This window comes from Sphaerodactylus townsendi, linkage group LG11, assembly GCF_021028975.2.
Source record: "Sphaerodactylus townsendi isolate TG3544 linkage group LG11, MPM_Stown_v2.3, whole genome shotgun sequence".
NCBI classification, from domain to species: Eukaryota; Metazoa; Chordata; class Lepidosauria; order Squamata; family Sphaerodactylidae; genus Sphaerodactylus; species Sphaerodactylus townsendi.
Window position 1 is genome coordinate 16,717,143 of NC_059435.1, and position 12,376 is coordinate 16,729,518.

Genomic DNA, 12,376 nt, shown 5'->3' on the forward strand with positions numbered 1-12,376 from the left:
AAGAATGGCATTCGTACCACAGCTTCCATTGCTGAACTGATCTTGCATGAGGAGAACCTTCCTAATTTTGAATCTAAACTATGACTCCCTGCAAAGTCCTGATTTTAACTCTTCCTCCTTTGTATCGGTACAGCCTCTATGATACATTCTGTATCTATTATAAGACTATTGTATTCCAGCAAGGGGCTTTTTTGGGGGGTGGGGGGTGGAGAACAGAGGTTTATATTATGCTCTGTCTCAGAAAAAGATTTAGTTGAAGTACAGTGGTTGAGAAAGTTGTATGCTTCTGCATTACATTATAGCCCCGAACAAATATGAGAATTATTGTTCATTTTTACGCTCTGCCTTTGTCAAAACCATTATTTTGTGCTTTATTGAACATATAATGTTTTGTAAGTAAACTGAATGCAAAAATGTATTTTTAGTTTCAAATATGAATGGGAGGGAAGCAGGACTAGGTAGGCACTAATACCCAGGTGGAGCATTCTACAGCAAAGAAGGTCCGGCATATTGAGTTCTGTGGCAGAGGAATATACAACCCTTCTGTCATCTTTTTCTGAGACAGACTATAGTGGCTGTTTTGCGTTATTTATTTTAAAATGAATAGACTGCCCTTCTGAAGTACAGAACAACGTAATATTATGTTCTTTTACAAAATCCCACTAGCAAATTCAACTTGTAGAATGATTTTACCTTATTGGACGGAAGGTAGTATAATGAGTTGTTTAGCAATTCTGTTACGTTCAGACAGATGCAGGATGTCATGAGTATACATTTCAATAACACAGGAAAACTTGTCAGTATTGAGTTCTTGCTGCAGTGTCTGTCTATGTCAGGGGTAGGGAACCTGCAGCTCTCCAGATGTTCAGGAACTACCATTCCCATCAGCCCCTACCAATTGGCCATGCTGACAGAGGCTGATGGGGTGCTTGTAGTTCCTGAACATCTGGAGAGCCGCAGGTTCCCACCCCAGTCCTATAGTGCACGTGTATTGTATCCCAAGTATAAATTTTTTAAAAAAATTGATTCTCCTACCAGTGAAAGCTAAGTGAGGAAATTTTGGACAGGCCTTGTTGCAGGGAATGTCATAAATGCAAAGAAATGTCTCTGCTCAACATACTTGTTAATCTAATCTACCAAGTCACTCCAGACATTTTTAGCAAATGGTTAAGAATATCTCATGGAACAGTGGTTCTCAACCTTCCTAATGCCGTGACCCTTTAATACAGTTCCGCATGTTGTGGTGACCCCCAACCTTAACGTTTATCCATTTTACAGATGGAGAGCACTGATGCAGAGAGTCTTAGGCCTGGCCAGAGGGCTGGTCGTTTGACCCCCAAAGGGGTCCCGACCCCCTGGTTGAGAACCATTGTCATAGAAGGTGCTTCTTCAAAGGCACAAAATGTGCTTCATGTTCCCATGCTGTTTTGAGCATTTGTCCCTTGAACTTGAACTGTTTGCCAAAGCAAGCATGCCTATAATTGGAGTGATGGCCTTGTGGCCATGCTGCAGACAATAAACAAGCTACACATTTTTTGACTGCTGAAACCTTAAAGTGTCTTTAAAGATAGTGCCATGGACAGCATGCTGTACAAGTTGTTTACCAGCCAGACTGGTTCAGAATCCAAAATCAAGCCTTAAGCCTTTGTAGTACCTTTTATTCAGACCAGCTACAATGATGCAAAACAGTGTAAAAGCTTTCATGTTCTCCAGAAGAACTCTTCATGGGGCTGGATTAGGGGTGGGTGGGTGAGAAGGCTGTGTTTTAGCTTACTGGCTTATCTGTGCCTTGGTTGAGTCTTCCAAGTTAAGGCAAGCTGAAAGTTCAAATAAATATATAAGGGGAATTCCCTTCAGTTTCCCCCTAGATAAAGAAACAACATCTTTCGAAGAGGAATTTCAATGTGTAGTTTCTAACACCAACTTTAGTTCTAACTAATGCAAATCATCAGCACTTATGGGCAACAGCTCTGTCAAATGTTCTGCCAGTGATATCCATATTTTGTTGACTGTTGTACTTAATTTGTTTACTCTCGGCATGTTTCTTGCCACTTGCAAAACTTTCAATTAAAATTATTTTTATACTTCTAGTGCACTTAATTACAAGCATTGATTGATTTATTTTCAAATTATTTTATACCCCCAGATAGAAATGGCTGATAAAACGTCACACACAACCTGGTTAGTTGGTTTCCCAATCAACATTCAGCTGCCTTTGCTCAAACGAAGCAAATCAGCTGTGCTTGCTGGCTAGTCAGTTTTCTCACTGTGTATTAACTTGGCTGTCTCATTGGCTAAGAATCTGTGGCTGCTTTATTGTTTTTTGGTCCTTAGGATGAACTTCACGTCTCAAAGTTCTTCAGTAACCCCAATCTTGTGCCATATAAAGCTGCCTTCGTAGTCAGCAATGAGCTTTGGGTTGTGACCTCTTTCATGGCTTATGGTAGGTACAGCCAGGGTTTTCAGCTGTTATGTCAGATCTGCTTGTTCTGCTATGATGTGGCCTCTTAGCAAGATAGTCGGTGCCTTTGAGTACTAGCAGTGGGCCAGCATTCTCTCTCAAGGACTCCTTTCCTTATGTGGCATTCTGGATGAGTTAGACCGCATAGGTGTCAAACTCGCGGCCCTCCAGATGTTATGGACTACAGTTCCCATCATCCCCTGCCAGCATACTGGCAGGGGATGATGGGAACTGTAGTCCATAACATCTGGAGGGCCGCGAGTTTGACACCTGTGAGCTGGAGCTATCCTGTTTCCCCGAAAATAAGACATCCCCTGAAAATAAGACGTAGTAGAGGTTTTGCTGAAGTGCTGAATATAAAGCATCCCCCGAAAGTAAGACATAGCAAAGTTTTTGTTGGGAAGCATGCCCGTCGAACAGAACACCAAAGCATGCAGCTGTGGAGCGGAAAAATAAGACATCCCCTGAAAATAAGACGTAGTGCATCTTTGGGAGCAAAAATTAATAGAAGACACTGCCTTATTTTCGGGGAAACACGGTAACTCATTCTCTTCTATGTTTTGGAATATTTTTCCTATTCTCATGCCAGGAAAACGGGGGGGGGGGGGGTCATCAGTATAATTCACCATGGAGTATGAAATTCTTGGTAGGGCCCTTCAGTTTCTGCTTTCTCACAGATTTAAAAATGCCTCTTCTAAAGGAACGTATACCAGAAGGGCAAAGACGGCAGAAGGTCGCCAGGGCTCTTACAGCTGATCATAGGGAATATTCCAGCCCCTTTCAGGGAGCTTCCCAGGGGCGTATTTTCAAAGGACAGAACACACAGTTCTGCCAAGTCCTCCCCCCCCCCCCAAAGGACCAAGTGATTTGCATTGGCTGGGGCACCCCCTACTAGCCAGTCCATCACAGGAGGCCTATTGCTGAAAACGTGTCCTGCATGGTGGAGAGATTGGAGAGGCTTGAGGAGGGTGGAGAGAAGGAGGACAAGCACCTTGGGGGCTATAACAAACAGGGTGGGTGGGTGGGTGGGTGGAGGAAGGGAAATGGGTGAAGAAAGGGGGAAGTCAGAGCCAGGCCATTGAACTGAGAGAAGCAGGGCCCAAGGGGAAGCAGCATGGAGACGATGCCCAGCTGCCTTGAATGATGTTTCTCTCCCCTTTGGAGTCTGGCATCTTGCCTACATGTGCAGCTTAGCAATGAAATAATTGTATGTGCTGGCCTTTGAGATTTCAGGGAGCTTAAGACATGATAGACTTAAGACTTCATGCAAAGAAAAGGAGAGCAACTGTTAAGGCTTTCTTGTGCTACCTTCTTTGCAGGTTCTGCCAAAGATTTAATCTGTACCCATTTCATGGACGGGATGAGTGAACTAGCTATGGCTTATATCCTGCAAGGCATATTGAAGGCTCTTGATTACATACACCACATGGGATACGTTCACAGGTAAGCAAGGCTGTTGCGCTGTAAGCATGGAAAAGCAAACTTCAGCTGTTTTGAAATTAGTTCCATGATGTTGGCTTCCTGGACAAAAAGTCCTGGGAATTGTAGCTTTTGCAAAAAGTCCTGGGAATTGTAGTTGTTGCGAGGGTGCCTCATTAGAAAGTCTCTAAGAAACATCTCTTGTCCAAAACTTTGCAAAGAATTTGCAAAGCCAAAGATTAGAGTTGGAGGTAATTTGGTCCTAGGTCTTAATAAAGGCAACATTGGAGCCAGCGGGGCGAGGGTTCAGCCGTGCAGAGTGTTCTTCATCTGGATACTCAGTCATCTTATAGTAATAATTGACCAGTATTACATTGAAACTGAATCAGGGGCTGATTATTTGCTGGCTTTCTGCCCCGCAGAAAGCGTACTGTTCCTGTGGGGCAGAGACTCTTGTACTGATGCAACTAGAGTAGTGTCACAGGAGATCCTGGGCGCCCCACAGTTTGCGAGAGCAGTGGAAACTGCAATGTTTCCTTCTTGCTGCTAGCTTTCCCTCCTTCCAGGTTGCTGCGATCAAAAGGCAAGATGAAGGTTTGGCCACCCATGGTCTAGAATGTTGGAGTCTGGGGAGGGGGGTTTGTGGCTGCTTTCTCTCTGTCCTCTTTGCATGCAGGAGTGTGAAGGCCAGTCATGTCCTGATTTCTGCAGATGGAAAGGTGTATCTCTCTGGCCTGCGCAGTAATCTAAGCATGATCAGACACGGTCAGCGCCTCAAAGTAGTTCATGATTTCCCCAAGTTCAGCATCAAGGGTCTACCATGGCTGAGCCCGGAGGTCCTGCAGCAGGTAAGTCAATCCTTGCTTGGTCTTACTTTTGAAGCAACAAGTCTCGCAAATGTATTTGTTCAACACATCTTTCTCAATGGGAGACCCAAAGTTGCTTACAACGTCATTCATCCTTTCTCCATTGTCTCTAAGCCAGAGGCGTCCAAGTCGGGTGCTAGTAGGGGCTATGCTAGTAGGGGCTGATGGGAATTGTAGTCCATGGACATTGAAACACCAGACTTGGACACCCCTGCTCTAAGCTTAACCGACTTCACAGGGTGGTGGTTGTAAGGATAGTGATTGGCTCAGGGTCACCCAGTGAAGTTCCATGGCAGTGTCGGCATTTGAACGTGGGTTTCCCAGAACCTAGTCCAGCGCTTTTAAGTAAGAGTCCACACTGGCTCTTGAAATGTTTTTCATAGGTAAAATAGCATACAGCCCTGGCATACGTCTACCCTGCCACATACTGTTTCACCCATCAAATTTTACTTGTCTAAAAAGACACCTCTAAACCTTTTCACTGGCAAGCCTGTAATGAGCTGCTGTCGCTGCTTCTTCCTCGCCTCCCTCCTCCACTTTATTGGGTTTTGTTTCTTTCACTGTTGCCACGGGGAGCCACACAAACATCAGTAAATACTTATAACTTACCTTTGTGAGCCACCACGATCAGTTATTTAATTTCTTCTTTGTTCATTTTTCCCTCGGTTTTAAAGAGGGCCCCAACATATCCCAACGTATTTTCATGTTTATGGTTTTAGAATCTTCAAGGCTACGATGCAAAATCTGATATCTACAGTGTAGGAATAACAGCCTGTGAACTGGCAAATGGTCACGTCCCCTTCAAGGATATGCCTGTGACTCAGGTAGGCCATTCTACTGCTTTTCTCTTTGCACCTTCAGTTCTGGTCGCCACATCTCAAAAAGGATGTTGAAGAGATAAAAAAAGTGCAGAGAAGGGCAACGAGGATGATTGAGGGATTGGAGCACCTTCCTTATGAGGAAAGGCTGCAGTGTTTGGGACTATTTAGTTTGGAGAGGAGACGTCTGAGGGGGGATATGATTGAAGTTAAAAAATTATGCATGGGGTAGAAAATGTTGACAGAGAGAAAATTTTCTCTCTTTCTCACAATACTAAAACCAGGGGGCATACATTGAAAATGCTGGGGGGAAGAATTAGGACTAATAAAAGGAAACATTTTTTCACGCACCACGTGATTGGTGTTTGGAATATGCTGCCACAGGAGGTGGTGATGGCCACTAACCTGGATAGCTTTAAAAAGGGCTTGGACAGATTTATGGAGGAGAAGTCGATTTTTGGCTACCAATCTTGATCCTCCTTGATCTGAGATTGCAAATGCCTTAGCAGACCAGGTTCTTGGGAGCAGCAGCAGCAGCAGCAGAAGGCCATTGCTTTCACATCCTGCATGTGAGCTCCCAAAGTCACCTGGTGGGCCACTGTGAGTAGCAGAGTGCTGGACTAGATGGACTCTGGTCTGATCCAGCAGGCTTGTTCTTATGTTCTTAACCTCTGAACCCTCTGAGCAAAGAGCTTTACTGCATAGAGATGCAAGGAAGTCACAAGTATTGTGGCACTGATTGACTGTGGAATGACACTTCATTATCTGAGATCTCTGTAATAAAACTTAAAATGGGGAGCATGAGTTTTAGTTGCCTGTCAATCCAATCCAATCTAAGGGCTTTATTGGCAGCTAGGCTATAAGTATTGCATAATATACTGACTCTAAATATACAAAAATTAAAAATATACAGAGATTTAAAGTAGATAAAAGACATAATACAATACAACATTGCATGGAGTTAAAAAAGAAAAGAGTTAATACAATCATAAAAAGAACCAGAATAAAAATTAGCACCCTTTCTTTGGAAGATGGAGCTTAATGGTGTCCTGTAGAAACTTAGCTACACTCTCACACATTTCTAAGATGGGGCTATTTAGTAGGGAGATCAGCTTGGAACTATCAGAAAACCTGACCCTCTGTCTTCAAATGGGGTTTAAATACTTCGCTCATATTTCATCATAGAACGGGCAATAAAAGAAAGTGTTCTGTACAGTTTCGGGGCAGCCCAGCTTATGGGGCAGCGGCTTTCTACATAAGCAACATTTTGGAATCTAATTGCCTGCCAAAACGCATCTGCCTTTTTTCCTTGTACTTCAGATGCTTTTGGAGAAGCTAAACGGCACAGTTCCTTGTCTTCTGGACACCACAACTATCCCTCCAGAGGAGCTGACGACGAAACCATTACGATCAGGAGCCAGCATGGGGTTCATGGAAAATACGGCAGCCAACAACGCCAAGACCTCCAATGGCGATGCAGCACCACATCCATATCTCCGTACCTTCTCTCCCAGCTTTCATCACTTTGTAGAGCAGTGCCTTCATAGGAACCCAGAACTGAGGTACGACAGGAACAAATTGGGGAGTTTAAAATGGTGCAGCCCCTTAAGGGAAGAAGGAAAAGGGGTGCTGCCTATTGTACTTTCAAGCTTTTGCTGCTACCATGGTCCTAGAACCATCTTCTTCTGCAAGAAGAAACCAAACCATGACTTCAAGCTCCTCTTTCAAAATAGAAAAGTTTCTAGGGCCGTAGTAGCAAATGAGAACAATAATATAATGTATACTGTGAATCATTCTCCGAGTAAGACAACATAGTTGATTCTTGTAGCTTTGGCAGGGAAAGAAGAGACAAATGCTGGGTTAAAAACATCTGTCCCAAAGCTTGAAAAATAATACAATTTCCTGTCTGCTAAACCATGCCCAGTTTGCGGTTTTGTATTCCCGTCCCTCTTCTGGACTCAGAATGTTCTGATGCGAGTCATGGTGAAGACAAAGGCAATCCTTCAGAGCAACCTATCTCACAGTGCAAAATCCACAAAAACATATGAAAGGGGGGCCAGGGCAGGGAGGAACTATCCACTTGAGGCTTATCTGGTGAACCAGATTAGCTTGTGCACTCCAACACATGCCAGCTGGGTGACCTTGGGCTAGCCACAGTTCTTTGGAGCTCTCTCAGTCCCACCTACCTCACAGGTGTTTGTTGTGAGGGGTGGGGTAGGAAAAGGAGATTGTAAGCCCCTTTGAGTTTCCTTACAGGAGAGAAAGGGGGGAGGGGGGTATAAATCCAAACGCTTCTCCTTTTTCTTCTTATTCACTAACAATGGAAACTGTATGGCATGTGGTGGGGGCAATCAAGTATATGGGCATATTGCCTGAAATCACTTCAATTCTTGTATATTTATTTAGCTTACATAGAGCCTACATTACTCACTGGAACTTAAGGTGACTTAGAGAACAATGAGAGAAAAAATGTAATCATGCAGCATGGGACATCCTGCAAAACTAAAGTACAGGGAGAGCAATAATGTGAACATACAGCATGAGATATAAAACTAACAGTGCAATTGAACTGCGTAGTACAACCAGGAATACAAAATCAGCTGTCAGTACCATCCCACTAGGAATTTGAATATGAAATTGAATGGCAATGTGAACAGGAATTTGGCATAGTGCAAGCAATGCAGATGGTGACATGTCAGAGGTCCAGAGCAGCGCAGTCGCCACACTCACCTGCAGGCTCCCTTCTGGGCCATTTTGTCCCACTGTGATTTCAGTTCCATTTCAAGAATGCCCTCCTGAACGCTGCTGCTTTGGACGTTTTGTGAAATGGTAGCAACCCTTGCCTGTTCATGTTTCTTTCGCTGCCTTTTTTAAAATAAGGGCAAAGATTGTTCTCTTCTTTCCTCGACGCGTTTTCTGCTTGGTTGGGCAAGGCTGGATTGGAACGTGATCAGCTGATGAAAATCCAAATATCCCGAGATCTGTGGCAAATTTCTGTCCCTATGTGATTAAAACTCGTGGCAAGTTTAGTCACGTGACATGTAAAAACTAAATATTATCATTTAAGAAATGTTTTTGGATTTAATACTTTTATCTTTCAGTTTTGTTATACCCTGTTCAGGATGAAGATGACAGGAGACGTGTGCATAAATCTGCCATGTCTTCTCGGACATTTTGTTCCACTTGGGTCCTACTGCCTGTCTCCCCCCGTTCCTATTATCTGGGGGCATTTTAAAACCTTATTTAAGTGCCTCTTCCATCAACATCGATATATCTGTACCAGGAAACATACTTCCGGCGCAATATAAAGGCTGTTTTATCAAAGAGCGATATTTCCCGGGACAGATAATAACAGTGTCGATGGAAGTGATGCTTAATGAAGACTTAAAATGCCCCCCGAGAATTGGACTTCTTTACAGTGTGAGCACCCACTGCTCCAACGCTGGCAGAGAACCTGCGACCACACTGTCAGCTTTATACTGAACAGGGTATAATTAACTACACTTTCCTTTTATTCTTTTGTAGCAAGTTAACATGTTTATGGTTTCCTTGGAATGTCCTCCATTTTATTACTCTAGAACTTGGGATGTCTTATCCCGTGTTTTTCTATTGGGCTGTGACTGTAAATGAATCAATCTGAGCCTAAATCTGTCCATAGCAGTGGTTTGCGAGTTTTGAGTCTTGAGAATCCTGAGAAGGAAGAAGCTTTTTGCTGCTTGCTCTCCGTCTGGTTTCTTTGCTTATCAACAGATGACCTCTTTGTTGTGTTTCCTTCCCACAGACCAAGCGCGAGTGCTTTGCTCAACCATTCCTTTTTCAAACAGGTAAGTGTCCTGTCCCCCCAGCAACAAGCCTTCTTGTTTCAGCAAGCTTGAAGGATAGAAGGCCCCTGGAAGGGAGATGGGTGTTGATGTTGAAACCTTCTCTTGTAGTTAATAGCGTGAAGCCAAAAGCTTCTGGGCCCCAAAGACTGCACTTGAGTTGCCTTGTCTACCTCGATCTTCTCTTGGGGACCTTTTGTGCTTTTGTGGGGAGGCAGGAAGACTAAGGACTAAGGAACAAGCGAAACAAGGGGCCCTTCTGCACATGCAAAATAATGCATTTTCAAACCACTTTCACAACTGTTTGCAAGTGGATTTTGCCATTCCGCACAGCTTCAAAGAGCATTGAAAGCAGTTTGAAAGTGCATTATTCTGCATGTGCGGAATGAGCCAAGGAGTTTTTCATATTTGAGCCTCCGCAGTCCAGAATTTGGAACGTTTTTGTTCCTCCCTTTCCGTTGCCATCCTAAGTGGCTGGGGTACACATGCCAATCTCAGTGAAGCACAGAAGAGCCAACCAGATCCCACTTAGAGGCAAGGTCATCGGCTCTGGATTGGGAAATACCGGGAGATTTGGGGGGCGGGGCCTGGGGAGCACAGAGTTTGAGTAGGACAGTGACCTCAGCAGGGTATGTTTCCACAGAGTCCCCAGTACAAAGCAGACATTTTCTCTGTCATCTGGAAATTAGTTGTAATTTCAGAAGCTCTCCAGGGCGCACCTGGAAGTTGGCAACCTTTCATTTCCCCTTCTTGCTGAACCTTTGTTATTCCAGCCAAGCCAACCATCCTGCTTCCAAAAGTAGATTCCCTCCAGGAATCCCCAAACCAACATCTTGTTTATCCTATGGAAGTGTGGCAGGTCACAAAAACTTAACACCGGGGTCCGCACCCACTGACACTCTCTCTGGAGCCTGCCAAGTATTTCTAGGAAGTAGGTGGGACCAGGTAGGCTTTTGATTACTTATGGGAGATTTAATTGGTTGTGCAGATTTTTTTAAAAAATGTTGTTTTGGCAGCAGCTGCCACCACAGCACAAGGGGTCTGCACTGGGTGACTGCAGCCAAGCGATAGCCCTCATTTATTGGCTGCCTCCAATTTGTTGCTCTGCTCACCATGCTGTGTCAGGACTCCAAATATGCCCACAGGTTGGGGATCCCTGGTACTTCCAGTATAAATTTACTCCAGGAAAGTGACTTCAAAGTGTGATGGGGGAATAATTAGCTGCTTTTTGTAGTAATAATTATCTTTTTTGTAAAGTGTTACAAAAATGAAAGGATAGAAAAAAGAAAAAGAAACAGACACAGGCAAATGGAATAATTAGTTGTTCACGTTCAAACCAAGAGCTTTCTGTTTCTCACCAGCCCAGGGTCTTGAATCGTGTGTACGATTTCTTAAAAATGTCTTCCCTCCCCTCCAGATCAAACGCCGTCCATCTGAAGCGCTCCCTGAACTGTTGTACCCCGTCACGCCAATGACTAGCTTTGAAGGCCTGCAGGCGCAAGATCCGAGCAGTATTTCTGGTGCAGAATCCAACCTGGAGCAGCTCAAGCTGGATGACTGGGAGTTCTAGGTCCCCAAAGCGAGAAAACATATCAGATTTAGAAGCTTTCCGCAGACTTGGTTAATTTATTTAACCTCTTCCTTCCTCACACCACGGCGATGAATGTTACATTGCAGAAGTTTACTCATCTTAAGGTGATCCAGACATCATTGGTATTGGATCAGAGTCAGAAAGCAGACTAGCACCTGCAGGTAGGCGGGGCAGGAAGGAAAATAATCTCTGGCAGATGGTGCTGGAGATTCTTTCCTGCTGTGTAGTGCAGATTAAGGCTTGAATAGGCCCCAAAGGAGCCCATTTCCCCTGCCATCTCTGTGCAGTCCCATGGTTGTCCCTGGAGGATTTGATATCGTCTCCTGATCAAGGGACAGCCAGGAGCCTGCTTCGATAATTCGAAATTTACTTCCAAGACATGGTTACCGAAAGATTCACCAGCAGAACATTAGTGGCTTCCTAAAGAAAAATCGAAGATAGCATTTGCAATCAACATATCCCAGGGACAGCTTGGTCTTCCTCTATCCAAAACTCATTTCCCCTCTGCCCTGATTCTCCTGGATACGTTTAAAACAACATGCTAGTGTTCTGGTGCTAAATGCAGGAACGAGTACATCACAGAGGCCGGTCTCAATATTTGCTTGATCAGATGCAATTTCTCGTTACTGTTGTTATTGCTGTAGGGTAGCATCCATCCACTGAGCTCTCTGTGTATACATTTTTTTTTCCAAACTTCACCCGTATCCCATCTCCGGCAGAGAATAAAGAGGAAGAATGGATTTGACACAGCAAGAATTCCTGCTATGGAAAATCAACCGATTCTTTCTTTACCCCCATTCCTTCTTTTGCCTGTGTTTTTCTAGTAGTTCCTTATTCTACACTGTTTTGCCTGCCTGAGAAGTTTCTCCCCTGCACAAACACTGGTTGAAGATATAAAATTGCAGAACCTTGAAATCTGCCCCTACAGTTCTGCTTTTACTAGGCTCTGTGTATTAAGGCCTTTCAGGTTTTCCCCATTTGGGCTATGTTATTTTAAAGTGTTTTTACTCAGTGGAGCACGGAACCGAGTCTCTTCCTGCATCCGCCTGCCTGGAGCAGCGGCGTTGTCTACAGAACCATGTGTTCGTGCTCACACGCGTGTGTTAAGCTGTACTTGATCCCAAAGTCTGTTGTTCTAATATTGTTGCCAAAATAAAATTATTTTGCACTCTCTCTTGCTTTGCTTTGCAGTGAGTGTTGGCCTCCTGAAAGAATTATCCACTTGTGAGTGGAGGCGCAGTCCCATGGCACGCTATAAGGAAATGTTTTCATGCCTGGGTTGAGCTCCTTATTGTCAACTCAGTTTGGAAAAGGGGAGCATCTGTGGCTCTGTAGCACAACAACTGCTTTGCATGCATGGAATTCCAGGTTTAGTCCCCATCATATTCAAATAAAAGGAT

The 12,376-nt window shown here is 44.1% G+C and overlaps 1 protein-coding gene across 1 annotated transcript in view; it reads left to right on the forward strand.

Annotated features, from left to right (window-relative positions):
- The window catches only part of STRADA (STE20 related adaptor alpha), a 32,704-nt gene extending 20,555 nt beyond the window's left edge, over positions 1–12,149 (forward strand). Inside the window, exons 7-13 of the mRNA XM_048510697.1 lie at positions 2,335–2,443; positions 3,781–3,904; positions 4,557–4,728; positions 5,466–5,570; positions 6,885–7,126; positions 9,346–9,388; positions 10,803–12,149. Coding sequence (XP_048366654.1) covers positions 2,335–2,443; positions 3,781–3,904; positions 4,557–4,728; positions 5,466–5,570; positions 6,885–7,126; positions 9,346–9,388; positions 10,803–10,955 — 948 coding nt within the window. The 3' untranslated portion in view covers positions 10,956–12,149. The remainder of the gene's footprint in view (positions 1–2,334; positions 2,444–3,780; positions 3,905–4,556; positions 4,729–5,465; positions 5,571–6,884; positions 7,127–9,345; positions 9,389–10,802) is intronic.
- The last annotated feature ends 227 nt before the right edge of the window (positions 12,150–12,376 follow it).